At 39.6% G+C, this 22879-nt stretch overlaps 2 protein-coding genes across 3 annotated transcripts in view; one reads left to right on the top strand and one right to left on the bottom strand.

The window, feature by feature from the left end:
- psmd1 (proteasome 26S subunit, non-ATPase 1) overlaps nucleotides 1–22879 on the bottom strand; it is a 134605-nt gene that overhangs the window by 68482 nt on the left and 43244 nt on the right. The gene's annotated exons all lie outside the window — the stretch shown is intronic.
- On the top strand, nucleotides 5144–22152 carry htr2b (5-hydroxytryptamine receptor 2B). Of its 2 annotated transcripts, XM_008120016.3 has the most exons (4): nucleotides 5144–5763; nucleotides 6240–6850; nucleotides 18403–18603; nucleotides 21018–22152. In XM_008120016.3, exons 2-4 carry the CDS (start codon nucleotides 6565–6567, stop codon nucleotides 21902–21904), a joined length of 1374 nt encoding a protein of 457 aa, XP_008118223.1. In that variant the 5' UTR covers nucleotides 5144–5763; nucleotides 6240–6564; the 3' UTR covers nucleotides 21905–22152. The 2 variants fall into 2 exon arrangements, with proteins under 2 accessions (XP_008118223.1, XP_062832966.1); XM_062976896.1 differs by lacking the exon at nucleotides 5144–5763 and having other exon boundaries at nucleotides 5776–6850.

Genomic DNA, 22879 nt, shown 5'->3' on the forward strand with positions numbered 1-22879 from the left:
GGGCTCAGCTTGTCAAAAAAGGATAGGAACCACTGTTGTAGATAATCCCAAAACATGCTTTAGCTGGGAGTCAATCAAAATTCAGAGGAATCTTCAACCCCAGGCCCATCTTCAAGGACTCTGTGCCTTTTAAATGCTTCGATTGGCTTGTGACTCCCCATTAGGCTGGTTTCCATTCAGGTGAAATGAGGCCGTAAAGAGGGCAAACTGATGAAGAAGCACAACCTACAAACCAACTACAGACCCACAAAGAAAATCCAACAAATGCTACGGTCAGCAAAAGACAAGAGGAGGAGTCTACCGTATCCCATGCAGCTGTGGACAAGTCTACATAGGGACCACCAAACGCAGCATTGCCCAAACACGAGTCGAAGAACATAACACTGCAGACTCACTCAACCAAAGAAATCAGCCATAGCAGAGCACTTCATGAACCAACCTGGACACAGTATATTATTTGAGAACACAGAAATGCTTGACCACTCCAACAACTATCATGTCAGACTACCCAGAGAAGCCATTGAAATTCACAAGCATGTGGACAACTTCAACAGAAAGGAGGAAACCATGAAAATGAACAAAATCTGGCTACCAGTATTAAAAAAACTCAAAAATCAGAACAGTAAATAAAAAGCAACACTCTGAAAACAGAGGATTTCCAGACATGAATCAACCAAGGGCAGATAACGACTCTAAACAAAGGATGTCCCCAGGCAGGAAGAAGACAGCAAATAAGCTTTTCAATGCTAATTAAGGTGATTAACTATAACATTCATACTGACCTCTCTCACCCTAGACCAGGGGTCCCCAAACTTTTTAAACAGGGGGCCAGTTCACAATCCTTCGGACCGTTGGAGGGCCAGACTATATTTGGCCACCGAGCAATAATAATAATAATAATAACAACAAGAACAACAACAACAGCAATAATAATAATAATAAAGAGGGTTGTAAGAGACCCCTTGGGCCATTGAGTCCAATCCCCTTCTGCCTTTGTGCACCGAAAACACAAGCAAAGCACCCCTGACAGATGGCCGCCCAGCCTCAATGTTTAATAATAATAATAATAATAATAATAATAATAATAATAATAATAATAATAATAAAGAGGGTTGGAAGAGACCCCTTGGGCCATTGAGTCTAACCCCCTTCTGCCTCTGGCACCAAAAGCACAAGCAAAGCACCCCTGACAGATGGCCACCCAGCCTCAATGTTAATAATAATAATCTGGGATCTGCACGCATCATCCGAAAATACATCACACAGTCCTAGACACTTGGGAAGTGTTCGACTTGTGGTTTTGTGAAACGAAATCCAGCATGTCTATCTTGTTTGCTGTGTCATACAACATCGTTGTGTCAATAATAATAATAATAATAATAATAATAATAATAATAATAATAATAAAGAGGGTTGGAAGAGACCTCTTGGGCCATTGAGTCCAATGTTAATAATAATAATAATAATAATAATAATAATAATAATAATAATAATAAAGAGGGTTGGAAGAGACCTCTTGGGCCATTGAGTCCAACCCCCTTCTGCCTCTGTGCACCAAAAGCAAATGCAAAGCACCCCTGAGAGATGGCCACCCATCCTTAATAATAATAATAATAATAATAATAATAATAATAATAATAATAATAATAATAATGGTTGTAAGAGAAGAAGAGACCCCTTGGGTCATTTAGCCCAATCCCCTTATGCCCTTGTGCCTTGGGGGCCGGATAAATGGCTTCGATGAGCCGCATCCGGCCCCCGGGCCTTAGTTTGGGGACCCCTGCCCTAGACTTTCCACAGATATATATTTACCTCTTTGCTTAGTTTTCTCCATACCTCACAATGTCTGAGGATGCCTGCCATAGATGTGGGCGAAACGTCAGGAGAGAATACTTCTGGAACATGGCCATACAGCCCGAAAAACATACAACAACCCAGGGCGAACACTCTCTGTTTACGCAGAGCCCCCCTGCGGTCAGGCAGATCTGGGAGGACAGTAGTAAACTGTCAATTATTGTCTTGTATTTTGCCACCTCAGGGGGCACCATCTGTATTTTCTGCTTGGAATGCTGGAGCGTCAGATGGATTTTTCATCGTCAGAGTATACGATCAAGCGATTCACCTTTTGATCATTTTAGATCACTTGAAAGAGGAAAAAGTGCTTGCAGCTCTCGAAAGCCCCAAGGAGGGGAATTTAAGGGGACCATTTTCCTCCCCTGTTTTTACAGGACAGTTTCTAAAACGCTGCCGCGCAGCAGGGAATGTTTATTTAGCGAACGTCTTGATCTAACGCAGCTTCTCTGGATCTGGTGCCTTTCAATTGTGCTGCACTGCACGTTGGTTGTCTTCAATTCTCCTTCAAAAGCATCTTGCTTTAAGGTGAAATCACTATATCGTGTTACATTTAATCCCATAAATTATTAATATAATTGGAGGTTGAGTATCCCTTATCCAATATGCTTGGTACCAGAAGTATTTCAAGATTTTGGATTTATTTTTAGCTTGTGGAATACCAGTATTATAAGAAGAGCTCTTGCAGATGGGAACCAAGACTAAATATGGACATTATTTGTGTTTCATATACACCTTATACACATAAACTGAAAACAATATTATTGCATATAATAATAATAATAATAATAATAATAATAATAATTCAAGTACCACCTCCCAGCAGCAAAGAACTGGTGGGATCACAAACCTGCAAAAGTACTGGAAAATGAGCACGCAAAGATACTGTGGGACTTCCGAATCCAGACTGACAAAGTTCTGGAACACAACACACCAGACATCACAGTTGTGGAAAAGAACAAGGTTTGGATCATTGATGTTGCCATCCCAGGTGACAGTCGCATAGATGAAAAACAACAGGAAAAACTCACTGTGAGGGCTGTTCGGCAGTGGAACTCTCTCCCCCGGGCCGTGGTGGAGGCTCCTTCTTTGGAGGCTTTTAAGCAGAGGCTGGATGGCCATCTGTCGGGGGTGCTTTGAATGCGATTTCCTGCTTCTTAGCGGGGGGTTGGACTAGATGGCCCTTGAGGTCTCTTCCAACTCTACTATTCTATGATTCTATGATTCTATGAACTCAGCCGCTATCAGGACCTCAAGATTGAACTTCAAAGACTCTGGCAGAAACCAGTACAGGTGGTCCCGGTGGTGATGGGCACACTGGGTGCTGTGCCAAAAGATCTCAGCCGGCATTTGGAAACAATAGACATTGACAAAATCACCATCTGCCAACTGCAAAAGGCCACCCTACTGGGATCTGCACACATCATCAGAAAATACATCACACAGTCCTAGACACATGGGAAGTGTTCGACTTGTGGTTTTGCGAAACGAAATCCAGCATATCTATCTTGTTTGCTGTGCCATACAACGTCGTTGTGTTGATAATAATAATAATAATAATAATAATAATAATAATAATACTTTATTTATATACCGCCCTATCTCCCGGATGGGACTCAGGACGGTTTACAGTCATAAAAGCAACACAAACATTACATAACAACATAATACACATTATTAAACAAAGTAAAATAATACAATTATAACAATAAATCACACTCAATCATATCAAACAAAATTTTGTGTATAATGAATTTCTTTGAGTCTAATTTAAGAGAGAAAAGCAGGGTAATACAGTAGAATCTCGCTTATCCAACCTTCGCTTATCCAACGTTCTGTATTATCCAACGCAGTCTGCCTTTTAGTTGTCAATGTTTTTAATATATTGTGATGTTTTGGTGCTAAATTCATAAATACAGTACAGAAGAGTCTCACTTATCCAACATAAACGGGCTGGCACTGGATAAGCGAAAATGTTGGATAATAAGGAGGGATTAAGGAAAAGCCTATTAAACATCAAATTATGTTACGATTTTACAAAGTAAGCACCAAAACATCATGCTTTACAACAAATGGATAGAAAAAGCAGTTCAGTACATGATAACGTTATGTAATATTTACTGTCTTTATGAATTTAGCACCAAAATTTCACAATTTATTGAAACATTTACTACAAAAACATTGACTACTAAAAGGCAAACTGGGTTGGATAATACAGAACCTTGGATAAGCGGAACTTGGATAAGCAAGACTCTACTGTAATTACTACATAACGTTACCTTGTGCTGAACTGCTTTTTCTGACAATTTGTTGTAAAACATGATTTTTTACTGCTTAATTTATAAAATCATAATGTAATTTGATGTTTAATAGGCTTTTCCTTAATCCCTCCTTATTATCCAATATTTTCGCTTATCCAATGTTCTGCCGGCCCGTTTATGTTGGATAAGCGAGACTCTACTGTAACAAAAACAATAATACACCACCACCATTGGGAAGCAAAGGTGTCATTATCTCATATTTTGGATTCTGGTTAAGGGATGCTCAGCCAGTATTAGCACTTTTTTGTAATGCACTCTTAAATATCCATGAATGTTTAACAAATACACTTCAAACTTTCTATGAGTCATAACATAAGAATTGTTATAAGTTAAAAATATGATTTTCACATTATTCCAAACCACAGTGACAACTGTATACATTTAAATGGAATTCTATGAGCATAATATTCTCAAAATATTGTAATAAGTGTTGTGTTTATGGCACAGCAAACTGCAGATGATATAACAGAACATCTGAGGTTTTAAGAGTGCGGCTACACTGTAGAATTAATGCATCACTTGAACTGCCACAGCTCAATGCTATGGAATCATTAAAGATGTCAAAAAGTGAGTTTGTCACACCAACATAAGAGTCCACAACATTGAGCCAGTAATTCTACGGAGTTAGAGGCCTAGGAACATTGAATGAGTGCTAGAAACACCGTGAGCACTTGAGGCATGAGAAATATTAGAGATAAAGCCGAGACTATGGGTGTCATGCAGACAACTCAAGTGCAGTTTGTGCTTAAATGTATAAGACTAAAAGAGCAGGGAATTCTTACATAATCCAGTAAAAAAATGGTCATTTGCTGGTTCAGCACATTTAGAGCAAACAGGGCAAACTTGGGCCCTCCAGGTGTTTTGGACTTCAACTCTCACAATTCCTAACAGCCGGTAGGCTGTTAGGAATTGTGGGAGTTGAAGTCCAAAACACCTGGAGGGCCCAAGTTTGCCCATGCTTGATTTAGAGTTATGGACCCAGGCCGGGCGCTGCAGGTTTGGAACACTGGATGGAAAAAAAAAGTGAGAAACAACCTTCTATGGCTCTTCTCCAGATGCAAAAAACCCAAAAGGAGTGGTGGAGAGAATCTCCGCTCATTTGTTACTCCGCTTTTATGCGCTGCAGCTGGATGCGCTGGAATGAGTCAATCAACAGATGATACCGGCAGGCTGCAAGTTTAGCCAACGAATGAAAGACAGCGGAGGCAGCACAGAGAGTGAGATGTAGATAGAGGAAGGGCTGGGAAGCCTTCGGGAGACCCGATAAGCATGTGAAATTACAGAGACTCAACAACAGCAGGGCAGCGGGAAGGAGGCGCCGGCCTCAAGGCATTCTCCTCTTCGACTTGACAATAATAAAAAAAAGGAAACCAGGGGCATAATCCCAAAGTGGATCTGACTGTGCTGGAAAATTCAGTTGTGAAAGCGCATGGCTGGCTGGCTGCCTTCGAAGAACGCAGTGCAATTAGAGGAAGACGTCTGAAAAAAATGTGACGAATTAAGAAGACAACAAACACACTCTTTGGAGAAATTTATCCAGTTAGAGCAGCAGGAGAATTCTTCCAAGCATTTCCAATTGGGCAAATTAAAGGTAAGATCTTATTCCTTCCAAACAGTTGGTAATAATGCTTGTTGTTTTGATGCATGAATTGTAACATGCTGTGTGTACTGACAACAAATAAGTGCCAAGACAGGAGCCAAAAAATGACTTTATAAGAGGGAAGGGAGCGGTAGAAGTTGTCTATAGTTCAAGAATTTACAAAACCTAAAATCTAGTTTGAGGTTATTCAGCTTTCCTATTTGATGACCGAGACTTCCAGACAATTCCAGGTTATAATCCCAGATTACTGGGAGCAAGTCATACTGGATTTAAGAGGAATTCCTTCTCAGCAGACCTGCAAATGATTGCTGCTTAACCTTGTTAAAATTAACTAGAGGTGTACTTTAGATGCTCTTACAGACTTTGGAGAATATGAATGTACAAATGTAAATCAACCTTCATGTTCAATGTTATAATTCCTGCACATCAATTCTAAAAATTGGCATTTTAACCTCTTTGTTACCTAGGGGAAACTTTTCATCACGACGTCTTGGAGCATGAGAGCTGTGTGTGAAGATACCAGGAGCTAATCTACTACAGTGTTTAAACTCCTTTTCATTCAAGAACAGCCTGATCGCTGGGATCTATATTTAGGGATGGACCCAAGTCAACACGCTTGTTTTTAAAATATTTTGTGAGTATCCAGGGAAGGAATGGAATAGAAAACCGTGGAAATATATGTGTGACCAGAGCAGAACCTGTTGCAGTAGCAGATGAGCCGTTTACAATGCTGATCCTCCGCCAGGATCGTACAAGGAAGGAGAGGGAAAGCAAGTTCCGAGACGCTGCGAAATGTCTGAACAACACACCATCTCGGAACACTTTTCACCAGATTCCAAAATGAACACTTCTGACAATGGATCTGGGCACCTGGCCTCTGGCACGCTGCGCTGGACCGCTCTGCTCACCCTGATGGTCATCATACCCACCATCGGAGGGAATATCCTTGTCATTCTGGCCGTGTCGCTGGAGAAGAAACTGCAGTACGCCACCAATTACTTCCTCATGTCTCTGGCGGTGGCTGATTTGCTGGTTGGGTTGTTTGTGATGCCGTTGGCCCTTTCGACGATACTGTCTGGTAAGTTCGGGGCTCTCATTGTGCGTGTGCATGTGTGTCTACGTCAGTGCTTTGGCTCAGACCAAGCGCTCTTCCGACACCATCCTTTCCTTTGCAAAATAGACGCGTACGCACCCGCTAAACTCCTCAATCCCCAACCAACACAAAAGCAAAAAACATAGCGAGGGAACGCCACAACGCCACACTGAAATAACCATCTACTTGGCGGAAGCTCAATGCTCCTGCTACCTACAACCATTACGTTGGTTTTAAAGTAAAACACACACAATTCCTACAAAATCCAGACAAGGGGTCTGTAACATAGGCAGACCAGATGGAAATTGCCTTCAGTTGCCGGTGATGTGCAATATTGTCCCAAGTCTGTCTTTTGCAGCTCATATACAGAGTTGACACAGCTGTCTGATCTCACTTTATAGAAACAAAGCTCATTTCGGTGCACATTTCCCCATGTAACATGCTTTCTAACAAGAATTTGTCAGTCTGCCCTCCTGATATTAAGGAAGCTATAAATCTTACTATGTATGTGAAACTTCATTAACATTTCAATTGACGATTTTCAGGAGCATCTCCCTCCCTTTTCCCTACACTGCTTTTGCTATGTTAAGAAATCTGCATTATGTAAAACGTTGGGTATAGGAGAAAGGGCCGAGAAATTTACAGCAGACAGGAAAGTGGTAAAACTGCAAGGCACCGTTAATAGTTTATTAAAAAATGTATTAATTGGTTTTCGACCCTGCATTGCTTTGAAGTATGGGAGAGAGATGCAGTTTCAACCTTTAGTGGAGGTGCATTTGTGCGCGTATTCACCCACACCCACACTACTACAACAAATGTTATGAGATTATTGTGGATGCTAATGCATTTCTGCAATGGTTACACTACTTCAGAAAGCACTAGTACCATTTGAATATCTGCCCTTCAGTCTTGTCCCTAATTGGGAATTTAAAAATCCATATTTTGCTTCTTGCAAGAAACTTTGCCATATTAACAAGAATGTATACCAAACACCAAACCTATAGTTTAGAATGTTCTGAAAAAATTGGAAAATTCATCAAATGTATTAGCCACATGTCACCTAACACTAAAACACACACAAAAATTGTACCTGAAGTTTAGCTGATAAGGGCAAATTTGAAGCAACTTTGGAGGAAACAAGTATCTTGTCTTTTGTATACTTTAATCCAAACACAAGGTCTGTGAGAATGACTTACATTTACCATAAACTGTGCCAAGTGAGTCATTTCCATGCATGGATATAAAATTCACGATCACAAAATTCATCAGGGACTGTTGTGATACTTATCCTATGATCTGCTCTGGGAGACTTTTGGCTGAGTATTTGTTTATTTGTTTGTATGTTTATAACCTGCCCTTCACTGGTGGATTTTAGGGTGAAGCAGGGACACAACAACAATCTAAAGTAATTCCAAATTAAAACAGCTAATTAGCTTGAACAGAATAAAATAGCTTAAACACAGCCATTTAAAACACAATCGAAAGCTACAACCATTAAAAGCCATGTAAATGTATATTTAAAGTAAATAAAGCCCAAAAGGTTTTAATTTTAAGAGAAGTATGGCACAACCCTCTCGTGTCCTCTTGTAGAGGACCTTCCTGCGGACCTCAGGCCTTAATCAGACAGACAGGCAGACAGGCAGATATAATAATTCAAAGAAAAGGAACTAAATGGCAGACTAGGATCCTTAACTTTCCAACTTTCCAACAGAATATCAGAGGTACTACAACAGGGCACTCAAATCACAGAACAGTGTACGAAGTGCTCTGATGAATTCTTTTGTTATCTTATTCTGATGGATTCTCTTGTCATCTTAGCAACTTCAAGCCTTGTAAAATAGGACACTATTATGGTCTGCAGATTTAGATATGGTGGCTGTGGCACTGAGATAAGGTGGCCAGCATACAGACAAGATTTACATCTGTAACAGAATTTCCTTAAATTATTATATGACCAAGAGAGAGATCGCAGGCATGGATATGTCTGCAACCAAGAAGTGATCTCTTAAGCACTTTGAGGAAGTCACATCAATAAATCTTATCTAAAACGGTTGGCTACTGTCATTCACTCTTTTGCTACCAGAAAGCCAGGGTGGCATAATGGTTTGAGTACTGGATTATGACTCTGGAGACCAGGGTTTGATTCATTGCTTGACCAGGAAAACTCCATGAGAAACCTTGGACACATCACATATTCTTATCCTCAGAAGACTCCAGAATAGGTTCAATTTAGGATTGCTAGAGATGACCTGAAGGCATACAGCAAAAACAACCATTAAATTATCCTCTCTGGAAACATAATGAATATATCTGTATTTTGGAATCTCACGGTAGCATTTTCAGTCTCTATAAGTCCCTCTAAACATGACTGAGGCCTTTCCTAAGGTGGTGGTTTCCAGCCTTGGATCTCCAGATGTTGCTGGTGTTATTTTAAAGCTAATTGTATTGTTTTAATCTATTTCTGTAAACCGCTCCGAGCCAAATTGGGAGTAGCGGTATACAAGTCTAATAAATAAATAAATAAATAAATAAATAAATAAATAAAATGATGCCTCTCCCACATGACCATGTTGACTGAAGATGAGCATAGATGCAGCCCCACAACACCTTGGTCTCCAGAGATGGACCACTCAGACCGAGACCTCCAACAACAGTCACAAAACAAGGGCACCCCTTTCCCCTCTAAAACCAGATAAGAACGAGCACCTTTTGATTTTCAGTAGTAAACACTGGGGAAAAAACATTAATAAAAATTATTAAAATATTCTTTTTTTAGAGGCTTTTTTGATGCCATCTCTCTTACGATAAAACTTGCAATCAATTCAGTTTGCAATTGATAATTTGGGGAATCTTGCAACATGACATTCACAATAAACAAAGAGTTCAGGAATTGGGAGAAGGACCGTACACACAAAAAGAGCACCAAAAAGTGGCAAACATTCCAATGTCAGCCTATTAAACTTCCCAGCATTTTTTCCTCTTTCTAGCTTCCTGTTTTCTTTTATTATTACTAGATAATCTGCCCATTAATTCGGAGTTAAGGTATCAGTAACTGAAGTATAAAGAAAAACACATAATGAGTCTTAATTTTAAAAGCTATCTTACATTTTGCAAGATGTTTAAAAAGCAGGGGAAAGTTAGAAATCATAATTAAAGTTGTTTCCAGGTAGTCTGAAAACACATAAGAGCTGAATGTGTTTCCATAAGAGGTCTATTCGGCAGTAAGCATCTTTTTTTGTCCTAGCCTCCTCAGCAAAAGCTTGAAGAGTAAGCATTTACACTAGGAGCAAAAAGCTCCAAGTTACTGGACAGAAGAAAGAACTAGTAATCCTTTAAAAATTCATTAGCCAGATAACTGTATAAATAAAGTGTCATCAGTGCCAAGATCGGCCAATTAGGCCCTTTGAAGACTTCACAGTTGTTTCCAGAGTTGTATAGGATCTTGACATTCAACACAAATATTATCTCCTTTGAATTCTGACAGCTATTTATGGAGTGGATGTAAGAAAGGAAATGTGGGAACTGTTTGAAACAAGACCATCTCAAATTTTTTAAGGCAATTTTTAAATTAGTTTGGGGGGCTCTGGCATTCTTCAGTAGTTTCTTAATGGGGATAATTAGCAAATGGTAGATGTACAGTCTCAAAAGATATCTCTTTGACCCCACACAATAAACTCTGTTTAGGCTGGGGGCCAGTTCACACAACCCATTTATAGTACTATGATCCCACTTTAACTGCAATGTTTCCATCTCATGGAATCATAGGGCTTGCAATTTAGAGAGGGATATTCAACATCTGAAATCAGAAGGATCTGGTGCTCGACCAAACTGCAGAGGATGCCATCATGGCAACTGAAGTAGAATCATACTACGAGTTATAACTCTGCAATGCAAAAGGATTCCACATTGGCTAGCTTCTGAATAAAGTTCATAGTAATTCCATGCAAGAAATTACTTCCAGCTACTCCGATTTCACTGAGTTTAAACAGAACAGTTTAGGTAAGACAAAGGTCATATTGTTGCTGCTGTAGTTAATCAGCCACAATCTGAAGTCCTTTCTGATCAAACTCAAACCACACAGAGATCCACCAGCAGGTCTAGATATTGTCCACTGGTGTCAGTTCCTGGCTGAACCAATTACATGAAACTGCAGATACAACAGAAGGCCATTGAAGTACCTCACTTCCGGATCCAGCATATCATGGAGTGGCATAGGATTTAAAGAAGTTCCTAAAGAGAAAGCAAACAAGCTAATCTAGATGGCAGGATGTAATGGAGAAAGCTTGAGCGCCAATACTTTAGGCCACTGGCAAATGGAGTTTCAGAAACTCATTGGAGCAAATCTAAGGTATTTTCATGGAGAAATATCAGGACAGGAGCCACTGCTGAGCATTCCACATTTTGATTCCAAACGGCAATGGTGTGCTTTCAGGGCACATCGACACTTAGAGGGATAAAGCACTGTGTTCATATATTACATGTATAAAAATGTATGGAGATTTAGTCCCTTGTAAACTGATGGCAGAACAGTCTTTGCCTTTCACACAACTTGTCCAAACCCTGTATATCCTTAAGCCAAACGTTTGCACAAAATGTTAACAATCACTGCGTTTAGAGGGAATTTTAAGGACAAATGTATAAGTAGGATTAAAATGAAGTATTCTATGGAAATGATATGCATCACCATGTGTAAAATCTAACACATATAAACAATACAATTGTTGTTTAAAAAACAAAAATAATCCAGGCCTTCTCTTAACCACTATTTACTTTAAAATCTGAATAACACATCACCTTAAATCTAATTAACTTTTGACTATGACTCTGGAAACAAGTGTTTGAATGCCCATTTGGCCAAGGAAACTTACTGGATGCCTTTGGGCAGATGAAACCCTCTCTGTCTCAAAGATAAAGACATGCCTTCCTCTGAACAAATCTTGCCAAGAAAACTCCATGATAGGTAGGCCTTAAGTCAATAATGACTTCAAGGTGAACAACAACAGCAATAACATTGATACTGACATAATATTTAATCCAGAAATGTTATTTTTGGGACCACAAATCTTAGAATCCTGCAGTCAACAGGGACTGTGCTAGCTATCTAAAAATAAAAACTTTACAATCCCTATAGAAGCCACAGAAGGAGCTGAGGGTGGTTTGCATGTACAGCTAAGGTGAGATTTGCACTGAGGACCTCAAGATCTGTTACGATTGTTCTCCATCATCTCTCAGCATCAGGATTACTACTTCCTGCCATTTATTTGCATTTCACAGCAAAGGGAAGGAGGACCTATCTGGCCAAAGCTACTTCTTATCAGCCAAAATGAGATTCAGACCAAAAAAACACCCAGCAACTTAGTCACAAAACAATGAAGTATCTGCCCTTAATATTTCAGATATCAGTCTTAATGTTATACAGTAAAATATAGTGTAGAAATAAAGAAATGCTGAAATGCAGCCACTGGGGAGGGGTAAACTGATGCAATCCCCCTCCTCAAAGGGATCAGCCGAAGGAGATAGCATCTATGGAGCACTGTATAAAGTGGAGGAAACACTGAATCATTCATTGGAAACCCAGCTATTCACCACTGGCCCTCCTCCTCTTGACATGTAAAGCATACACCTGCACACAAAAAGGCCACACATTACTTGGTTTTCAACAACTTCACTTTAAAGCACAGGGAAAAAAAAAGGCTGGCCTTGCTTGATAGAAGTCGAGGGTTTCAAACATGCCTATTTAATTGGTTATCTGAAGCCTTTATTTCTTCTGGCAAGACTGAGCTCCGGGAGAGAGAAAAAAGATATTAAAAACCCAATAAATTCAAGAAAAACATTTAAAAGGTTTGCTCGACAGCTCACCAGCTATTCAGCACGCAAGCCTCTTCCTATTTCATTTCAAATGCTGTCCATTCTTTTTTGAAAAAAAAAGCTCTGAGTGTTTTTATTCATTCCTCACTATCACAGAACTCAAGCTTTTCTCTTTACAACTGCTGAGAGCCAAGGGCTGATAAGAAGCAATTGCCATAGAGGAGTGTGTTGGATACGCAGAGCAACTAGTTGCACAACAAAGGCTTTCATGGCCGAGGAGTTCCTTCTAATATTGAACTGAATTCTACCCTCCTTAACCATTAAACATATTCCTACCCTCTGGGGCAAAAAGAGCCTGCCTCCTCTTCTCTGAGGTTTTTAAAGAGGGCAACTGATGTGGTCTTTAGTCTTCTCTCCACCATGCTGAACATGCCCAGATCCTTCAAGCTTTCCTCATATGTTTTGTTCTCCAAATCTCTTATAATCTTTGTGTGCTTCTCTGAACCTGCTCCAGCTTTTCTGATTCCTTAAAACGAGACACCAGAACTGAACACAGTACTCCAGATGTTGTCTGACTTCCCTTACCACCACTCTGAGAAATGTGCAAAGGGTAGCATATTGCAGCAACCAGATCCAGGTCAGAGAGAGCAAAAAGCACATGTGGTGTAGTAATAGTAGTAGTAGTAGTAATAGTAATAATAATAATAATAATAATAATAATAATAATAATAATAATAATAATAATAGATGTAGTAATTTGGTGCTATTAATGCACAATCCTTCTGTAGAAATGTAATAACCACCAGTGTATAAAATGCTCTCATATACAGTTGGCCCTCCATATCCATACATTTTGCGTTCACACATTTAATAATCCACAGCTTGAAATATATCCCCCTCAAAGAAAAGAAAAGCAACCATTGATACAAGAGGCACCATATTGCTATGCCATTGTATATCATGGGACTTGAGCAACATATTGTGTTATCCAGATGCCAAAGGCCCAATGGGTCTGTCCTGTACTCTTCATGGCAACCCACTCCACAAAACTAGCACCACACAAATAAAGTGGAAGCAAAGCTGGGTTGTATAAATTCAAATTGCTGTCAGGGCTGAACGTTGTCCCATGAAAACAGGACAATAACCCCAGTGCAAGATTTCTTGCATCAAAATGAGAATTTCGAAAAACATATAGTAGCCCTCTCTATGTATTATAAAGTAGCTCAGTGCAAAAACAAATGTAGAGCCTCAGAATGAGCACACCAGACTAAAGCTGCCATACCCAGCCAGTTTTAATCAATCAGGAATTTTTAAACTCATCTTCTGTGTTTTAATCTTTATTCTGTATATTCTAATATGTATTTTACAGAAATATGTTTTGATATGTGTATTTTATACAATGTTTACAATGATTATATGTTTTAACTATGTTGCAACTTGCCTCGAGGAGAGGTGGGCAAGGAATAAAACTATTATTATTATTATTATTATTATTATTATTATTATTATTATTATCATCATTCCTTGATTGATAATGATTTCTATTTATATCCTGACTTTCTCCCAAAATCAAGGCTCAAGGTTAACAATTTTTAAAAGAATAATGCAGCTAAAAATGAAGTTATTCCCATTATGAAAATGATTTAAAACTACTCTTTAAAAAGACAAAAGGCAATTAAATGATAAGAAGCAATTAAAACTGTTCAGTTTAAAACGAAAGTGCACCCTCAGCCCTTTCTTTCAAAAACTTTCAGTTTTAAAAGCCAGTCAGAATAACACAACACACAAGGGCTATTGGAGCTGTAGCCCAATGCAACTACATTGGAGAAAGCTGTCCTGTGTAACCTACTTGGAAGGCATTTGAGGCAAGAGTCATAGTAACTCACAGGGATAAGCAGATTTGGCCTTTGGCCATTTTCTGCACTTAAAAACTTTCAAACATAAACTCAGTCCTAACATGGAAGACATTTTAGAATAGATTATATATCTTTGTTTGAATTTTGCAAGAAGAAGCAGACTGCACAGGGCATTGTTTTAAAAGACGGTTTCCGCAAGACTTGAGGGATTGTCTTTCTTCTGCTTCAATTCTGGGGATACTAATTCTGGTTTTTCCTTGATGATAGACAAAAAAAATAACGTAACTTATAGTTAAGGAAACCAAACAAATCCTTTTGGTTTATGTGATCGTTTGTCCCTCAATGTCACTATGTTAACACAGGAGACAAAGAGCGGGTAGTTTTCTGTTCCTTTTGAGAAGCAATTAGCTTCAGGATGAGATGGACCAGGGCCAGCAGATGGGCAGAATGGTTGGCATTTGACTAGCTATCTAGCCAACTGACTCTCAGGAGACATCTTGCCTCTCTCCATGCTCACAGGAGGACTCTTGAGACTTGCCACGTGCTCAGATGCTTTATTATTGTTTATTATTACAATATGTTCATTTATACCCCACTTTTTCTCTCCACAAAGGAAATTCAAAGCGGCTTACATTAAAAAGTACTTTCAATTCAATTTCAAATCTACAAATATCCAAAACAACAAAACAAAATTAAATATTAATAGTATTTTAAAAATTCACAGTTAATTCAGTTACAAATATGGCAGGAGACCCATATGCAATTGCTGTAAAACCTCCAAAAGGCATGATATGATGTACTACTGGACAGTAATTGGAGACTATTCTCATATAGAAGCAGCAGCAATGGATGGTACTTTAATTACATCCATTGTACTTAATTAGTAGTACAATTAGTACAAAAAAGTACTAAGTAGTACAAGTAGTACATTAGTACAAAAAAACCTACAATGACCAACAGGACTTGCAGTTCACTTCAGTCAGCATTTGTTCTGGGCTGATTCTAAATTTTCAGTAATTGGCAGTGTTCTTTTTGATGGCTCTGATTTGGACATATGTATGAGCAGTAAACAAGGATTACTCCATCTCCACAGAATTGACATTTTATATATATATATATATGAGGCAGGACCGAAAAATGGCCATGGTTCTACAGAATTCTGGATATGGATATTGATAAGACAAAAGGTTCCACATAGTTACAAACAAATATACTCCCTCAATCCATGTTTGGAGCTCCCCATAAAGTTCCTATGTTTACTCAATCCTTCAGGTGTAGCTTGTGTGTGTCAAGAAGGAAAGTCATTGTTTAACACAGTAGTTCTCAACCTGTGGGTCCCCAGGTGTTTTGGCCTACAATTCCCAGAAATCCCAGCCAGGTTGACCAGCTGTTAGGATTTCTGGGAGTTGAAGGTCAAAACATCTGGGGACCCACAGGTTGAGAACCACTGGTTTAACAGAACATGCAGTGATATGAGCATTTTAGATGAACGAAAGCCTGAATATACTGTTAACAGATGCCAATATTATGTTTGCCATCACTACTGTGTTAATACTGAATCTTGTATCATTGCTGATAATGGTAATGTAGAATACGTGTGTTCTCTACAATATGAAGGCCTTAAGTGTGAAACTGACAAATGTGTAAAATTTCAAGGTGGACAGTGTATCATAGACAAGGGGAGTGGTGACATAATGTGCAAGTAAGTCAATGTTATGATAAATAAAATAGTCACAAAGTATGCAATTCTAATATATTTTTTTAAAAAATTCAGTTAAAATCCATACAACATATTCAAAGCTAAAACCACAGCACCTCCTGACTTAAAAAGCTTTATTTTTAAAAGCTTTGAATAGAAAGTGGTGTGTCCCTAAGAAGCAAGGGATAGGAGAAAAAAAAGGAAGAGAAGCACCATATACATATCTTTTCCTTCCTTCCTTCTTTCTATCTATCCAGACATCCATTCTCTTTCTACCACACACAATTGTTTCTCTCATGCACAGAAGTACTTTTTCAACCTGCTCAAGCATTAGAGTTTCAGCCTTGAAATGCCAATAATAATAATAATAATAATAATAATAATAATAATAATAATAATAATAATAATAGGTTATTGTTTTTATACCTCACTTTCTTTTAAACATGTGCAACATGTGTATAGGAATTCCTAATGCTGTCACTACATCTGGCACACAGCATCATTCTAAGCAAGCCAAACCATCTTTTAATCAATGCATCTCAAAATGCAAGATACAAAAACACACTGCTTTTGTTTAAAAAATAAAACAAGACTGGGGATAAGCCTAAGACATTGGCCTGGAATGGATGCCTCTGGAACACCCTGTCCCATTTTACAGCAAAGAGCTGATAAGGGCAGAAAAGGAATGGCACACATCCCCTGCTATTTTTAAAAATGCTTCTATTTTCAGTAACTTTTAAAAAAGTGATGTCAGATTAATAGGGATATTACTTCCTCCATTTCATTGAGCTAATAGTTTTTTTAAAAAAAATCTGTACTTGGTTTTAATTTTGTTGTCAGCTGCCTTGGGCCAAGTGCTGGAAGAAAAGTGGGATATGAATCACAAATCCAATAGATATGTAACATTATTGGATTAAATGTAGGAATATTTGGGATCTATAGCAGAGTGAAACGCAGCTTAGCCGGTGCTATATATGAGCTTATGGTAGAAAACAGGAAATAAAATATGCAGGGTGTACTGGAAAGAAAAAGGAAAAACCTACTTTTATTGTTATATCTCAGATAAGAGAGTAGATAGACAAAAGAAAGATACCTAACTTTGGTAGAAGAGTCCCTAATGCTGCCTCTCATGTCTATATGTAAGGCATCTTGAGGCAGAGAGGTGCTCCCTTCTAAACAAAGGATAATAAATGTATTGTCGATGGCTTTCACGGTTGGAATCACTAGGTTGTTGTGTAGTTTCCGGGTTGAAGATCCTCTGAAGATGGTAGCCGCATATGCAGGTGAAACATCAGGAGAAAATGCTGCTACAACATGGCCATGCAGCCCGGAAACCACACAATATCTCAAAGGATAATAAAGTCTGCTAAAGACATTTGGGATGAAAGGAAAAGTGACCTCTTCATGTAGGCAGGAAGCAAAACACCTTGAACTACATCAGTGGTTTCCAACCTTTTTATTGACCAGGGGCCACTCTCCAACATTAGTGCCACAAGGCTTACAAATCAATCTTTGGTCAACTTTAGATTCGGGTTGGTTATTTGGGGTGCTGATTGAGAAAATTGCATTGGATAGACCACATCAGCTCTATTTTCTGATACAGAACATATGCCATCCAGTAGTCGACATCTGCTCGCCTATAGAAAACCATATTTAATAAATCTAGAGCTGATGTGGTCTATCCAAAGCAAATTTCAGAATCAACACCCCAAATAACCCCAGGAACAGACCTAAAAATGAAGACATCAAGGCGCCTCTGCTTCCAGGTGCTACATGGAACAACTCCACTCAGGAGAAGGGAGGAGAAGCAGCAGTCAGGAGGCTTGTTGTCGCACCGTTCGTGAGTTAGTCAGCCCCTCCCCTCCCGACATCCCCGTTGCCTCAGCATTATAAGAGGATTTTGTGAGACCAGTTGTTCTTGTTACAACCGTGTAGTAACGGTGAGGCCGCAGACCATATTTTAATTTATACACCACAGGTTGGGAAGTACTGAGCTACATAGATCTAGAAAACACAGATAAAAACAGGCCAGTAGGCCTGCATTACATGTTATATCTCTGCCAAATTGCTCTCTTTATATAAGTAAGTGAGGATACTTCTTCACTTTTAATATTAACGCCTTTTGCTCTCATACTTAACAGGAAGCCCTCTAACCTGCTGTTTTTTTCTTGCAGAGACCCCTTGGCCCCTTCCGCGGGACTTGTGCCCAGTCTGGCTCTTTCTCGACGTCCTCTTTTCCACGGCCTCCATCATGCACCTCTGTGCCATCTCCCTGGACCGTTACATCGCCATCAAAAAGCCAATCCAGGCCAGCCAGTACAACTCACGGGCCACCACCCTCATCAAAATCACCGTGGTCTGGCTGATTTCAATAGGTACGTGGCCATCCAAAAAGAAGTTGTATACTTTACACGTTGGCTAGCTTGGGGTGAAGGGTGGAGGGAGTGAGAAACACGGCACAAAATAAGAGCAGCTTAGATAATATGAGCCCTTGGTTCAGTTCTTCAAATTAAGTCCAAGCTCTTCATTCCAGAAGCTGGAGCTTTGAACTTGATCCAGAGTCCCAAGCAGAACGGGCAGAAGGCCACTTCTACAAAATCCCTGCCCAAATTTCACACTATCTGCCTAAATCAAGGTCTGGTGCAACACGAACGATCATTCTTTCCCTGACGAAATAAGGCTAGAACACAAGATCGCACACACATTCCTGGACCGTGTCCCTAAGCTAGGCCCCAACCCAAGGGGTTTGGGGAGGAAACATCTGACACCTTGGATAAAACACATCAAAGCGTGAAAGCCCAACCAAGTTCATGGAAAACTATATAATATATTTCAGCTGTGAAAGCTGGGTTCTCAGACCAAAATCCACAAACTCTCCAAGCACCAGAAGATAGAATTTTGGCTTTCTGTGCCAGCTGATGCTCTAAGCCTAGCAAGCATCAATTTCGAGTGTGCAGGAATCAGGCTCTGCCTTCGACATTTCTGATTTGAAAACGGAGTGAGTCATGGAAGGTGAATTGCCTCACTAAACCCATCAGGAAAGAAGGGACAGTGAAGAATGGCCTTGGAGAACTGGGAGTGTGACTGTTAAGATGCAAAGGAAGGGGAGAAAGCATGAGCATATTATCAAAAGTACACAGAGCAAAAGGATCTAGTAATAAATGAGGTGCAAATGAATGGTTTATATTATGCTCCTCTGTGAGTTTTGAACTCTCTGCAGATGGCATGTTGCCCATGGTTAATGTCTAGAGGGTTTTTGCACAAAATGTAAACTGCAGACAAGAGAATAAATGAGGGGATGGGAGGAACTGAACCGGCGACTCCAAATGGCTAGGAAGCAAACGCCACAGATTAATCGCTCAGCAAGCCACACAGAAGACATTGGAAGCAACATCAAGAATAAGAATGACTCACAAATCAGTTACACAGAAGACAATGGGAAAGTGGGAAAAAAAGGATGCAACCTTTTTGGCCAATGCCTACACCCCTGATAAAAAGCACTACTTCCTACATGAATAAATTTATGAGAATCTCTGGCAATCAGAGGAAACAATAGGCCACTTTGGAAGCCAAAGAAAGGAAACGGATAAGAGGCAGAACTCTTTGAAAATTGCTTTCTTGAGTGGCATTAATCAAGCACTCCTCATCTTATCACTTATTAGATGCACTCAGTTTCTGAAATGAGACTTCTCTTAGGGCTCAGAGAAGTTTTAGGACTGACTGGGAGATAAATCAGTGTCTGCTGGATTAGAGAAACCATTATCATGAGGAATATTCTTCTTTTCATGGATTCTCCAAGACCAATTCAATGTGCCTCTGACAACCAAGATCTGGGGACTAACAGAAGGATGATGCCTTCAGAACCTAGTAATGGACTTCTCTGGGGCTCCCAGAAGTTTCATTTTTGGACTGCACTAGCAGAATTCCCTAGCCAGAATGTCTCAGAAATGTCCATTGCCAGGTAGTGAAGATATTGGATCATTCCAGTCCAAAAGGATTTCTAGATAATTCTGTGCTTACAAAACCAGTGATCTTTTATTTTAATGCCTCATCCCAGGTTATAATCCAACATGGGTTTTCTACATACTGAGGCTTTCAAATCTCTTATTACAGTAGGGTCTCACTTATCCAAGCTAAATGAGCCAGCAGAAGCTTAGATAAGCAAATATCTTGGATAATAAGGAGGGATTAAGGAAAAGCCTATTAAACATCAAATTAGGTTATGATTTTACAAATTAAGAACCAAAACATCATGTTTTACAACAAATTTGACAGAAAAAGCAGTTCAATACGCAGTAATGTTATGTTGTAATTACTGTATTTACGAATTTAGCACCAAAATATCACTATATATTGAAAACATTGACTACAAAAATGGCTTGGATAATCCAGAAACTTGGATAAGCGAGGTTTGGATGAGACTCTACTGTACTTGAGAACATTTTTACACCAAACAACTAAGGTTCTTAAAGTGGTTAATACATTTACAACATTTCAAAATAGACAACAGTCCTTAGGATGGGGAAATATAAGTTTAACCTCCTCAAAGACCTCAGATGTTCCAGAAGATATGTCTAAATTTTGGTTCAATACTGATCTTAGCAGAAATAGCACTCAAAAGTTCTTGACAAGGTCAGTCTTTCTAAACCACTAGAAGCCAAAATGCAAAGGCACAGGAGATGTATAGGGAGTAATGTCTTCTGATTAGAAGCTCTTAATAGTCCTCAGTTGTTCTCATTGTCACTCATGAAAAGGCTTCAAGCTGACTGGGTTTCTCTTTCTTCTACAGGTATTGCCATCCCAATCCCAATTCGTGGCATAGGAGATAGTGACAACTCTCCCAACTTCACCTGTGTGTTAAAACCTGAACGTTTTGGAGATTTCATCATATACGGTTCAGTAGCTGCCTTTTTCATCCCCCTGGCCATCATGGTAGTGACATATTTTCTCACCATCCGAGTCTTACGCAAGAAAGCTTACTTGATCAACAAACCACCTCAGCGCATGACCTGGAGTACCGTATCCACAGTCTTCCAGCGGGACATTACACCGGGATCCTCGCCGGAAAAAGTGGCCATGTTGGATGGCCCCAGGAAGGACAAGCCCGTTTCCAATGGGAACGAAGAACTGCTAATGCGCAGGATGTCCACCATTGGGAAGAAGTCCGTTCAGACCATCACCAATGAACAGCGGGCTTCCAAAGTCTTGGGGATTGTATTTTTTCTCTTTCTGCTGATGTGGTGTCCTTTCTTTATCACCAACATCACTTCTGTTTTGTGCAAATCCTGCAATGAGGCTTCCATCCAAATGCTCATGGAGATATTTGTTTGGATTGGGTATGTTTCCTCAGGTGTGAACCCACTGGTCTACACCCTTTTCAACAAGACATTCCGGGAAGCTTTTGGCAGGTACATCACTTGCAATTACCAGACCTCAACTCCGGGGAATCCCCTTCGGAAATGCTCCAGTCGGCTCTCTTTCAGAAACTCTGTGGCCGAGAACTCAAAGCTTTTCATGATGCACCATGGGATGCGGAATGGGATCAACCCAGTCATGTACCAAACCCATAGGCTTTGCAGCTCACCAATCCAGTCTTCGTCGGCCATACTGTTGGATACGTTGCTACTTACAGAGAACGAAGTGGATAAGACAGAAGAGCAAGTCAGCTATGTATAGCTGGACAAAAAAGGCAAGCCATGGCCTAAGCACACTGACAAATGCTAGCGTATGTTTGTGGTTTTCATGTTATTTATACAAATCTTAATTATAATTTCAGCCATTTGTTTTGTATAGGAGGCTTTCCTTGACCCAGACCACCTCCATACATTCCAGGGTAACAGCAATTTAACCTGTTACAACAACAACAAATCTTTGAACACTGTACTTTATAAATGGAGGAGTTCAAATAAATTCAGCTATGATAATTTCATGTCTCAGATATCAGATTCTTCCAACCCCTCTCTTTCAAAAGCACAGTTCAGTTAGGTCATCTATACTCAGGACTGTCAGCTGAAAGAAAAAGGAGGAAGATTCAGGACATAATAAGTGTATCTTCACACAATATGTAGTGAAACTGTGGAGCTTAATTGTCACAAGATATAGCAATAGTTGCCCAATTGGATGGCTTTGAAAGGGAAGTCAGCAAATCCATGGGATTCGGCCATACATGGCTATCAGTCAAGATAACTATATGGCACCTCTGGCATCAGAAACAGCATGCTTTGTGTTTCACATGCCGGGGAGCATAAAAGGAGGTGGAAATGCACTCTTATGCATAGATAGTCAAGTAGTGGCCAAGTAGATAAGTGAAATTATTTTGATTATGTTTTCTATATAATGGATAGGGAGATGTCCTGCAAATAGTCCAGGTTCAAGTGACTGCTCAGATATTACATGGGTTAGAGATGTGGAGTGATAATGGGATATTCGCTAGAGTCCTGGAAATAGAACAGAATAAATCTCTCCAGCAATTATTATCATTGTCCCCTGGGAACTCAGCATCCGACCTTTGAGCAGAGGCCAACTGGACCTCTGCTAAAATAAGGGCGTCAGGTGCTGCTATTGAAATTTCATAAATGTGTGCACCTAATACCAGAAGAGCAGTTGGCAGAAGAGGTGAGCATAAAAAAAATTCAAGTGGCATTATGCATA

The sequence above is a fragment of the Anolis carolinensis genome, chromosome 3 (genome assembly GCF_035594765.1).
Source record: "Anolis carolinensis isolate JA03-04 chromosome 3, rAnoCar3.1.pri, whole genome shotgun sequence".
Taxonomy (NCBI): domain Eukaryota; kingdom Metazoa; phylum Chordata; class Lepidosauria; order Squamata; family Dactyloidae; genus Anolis; species Anolis carolinensis.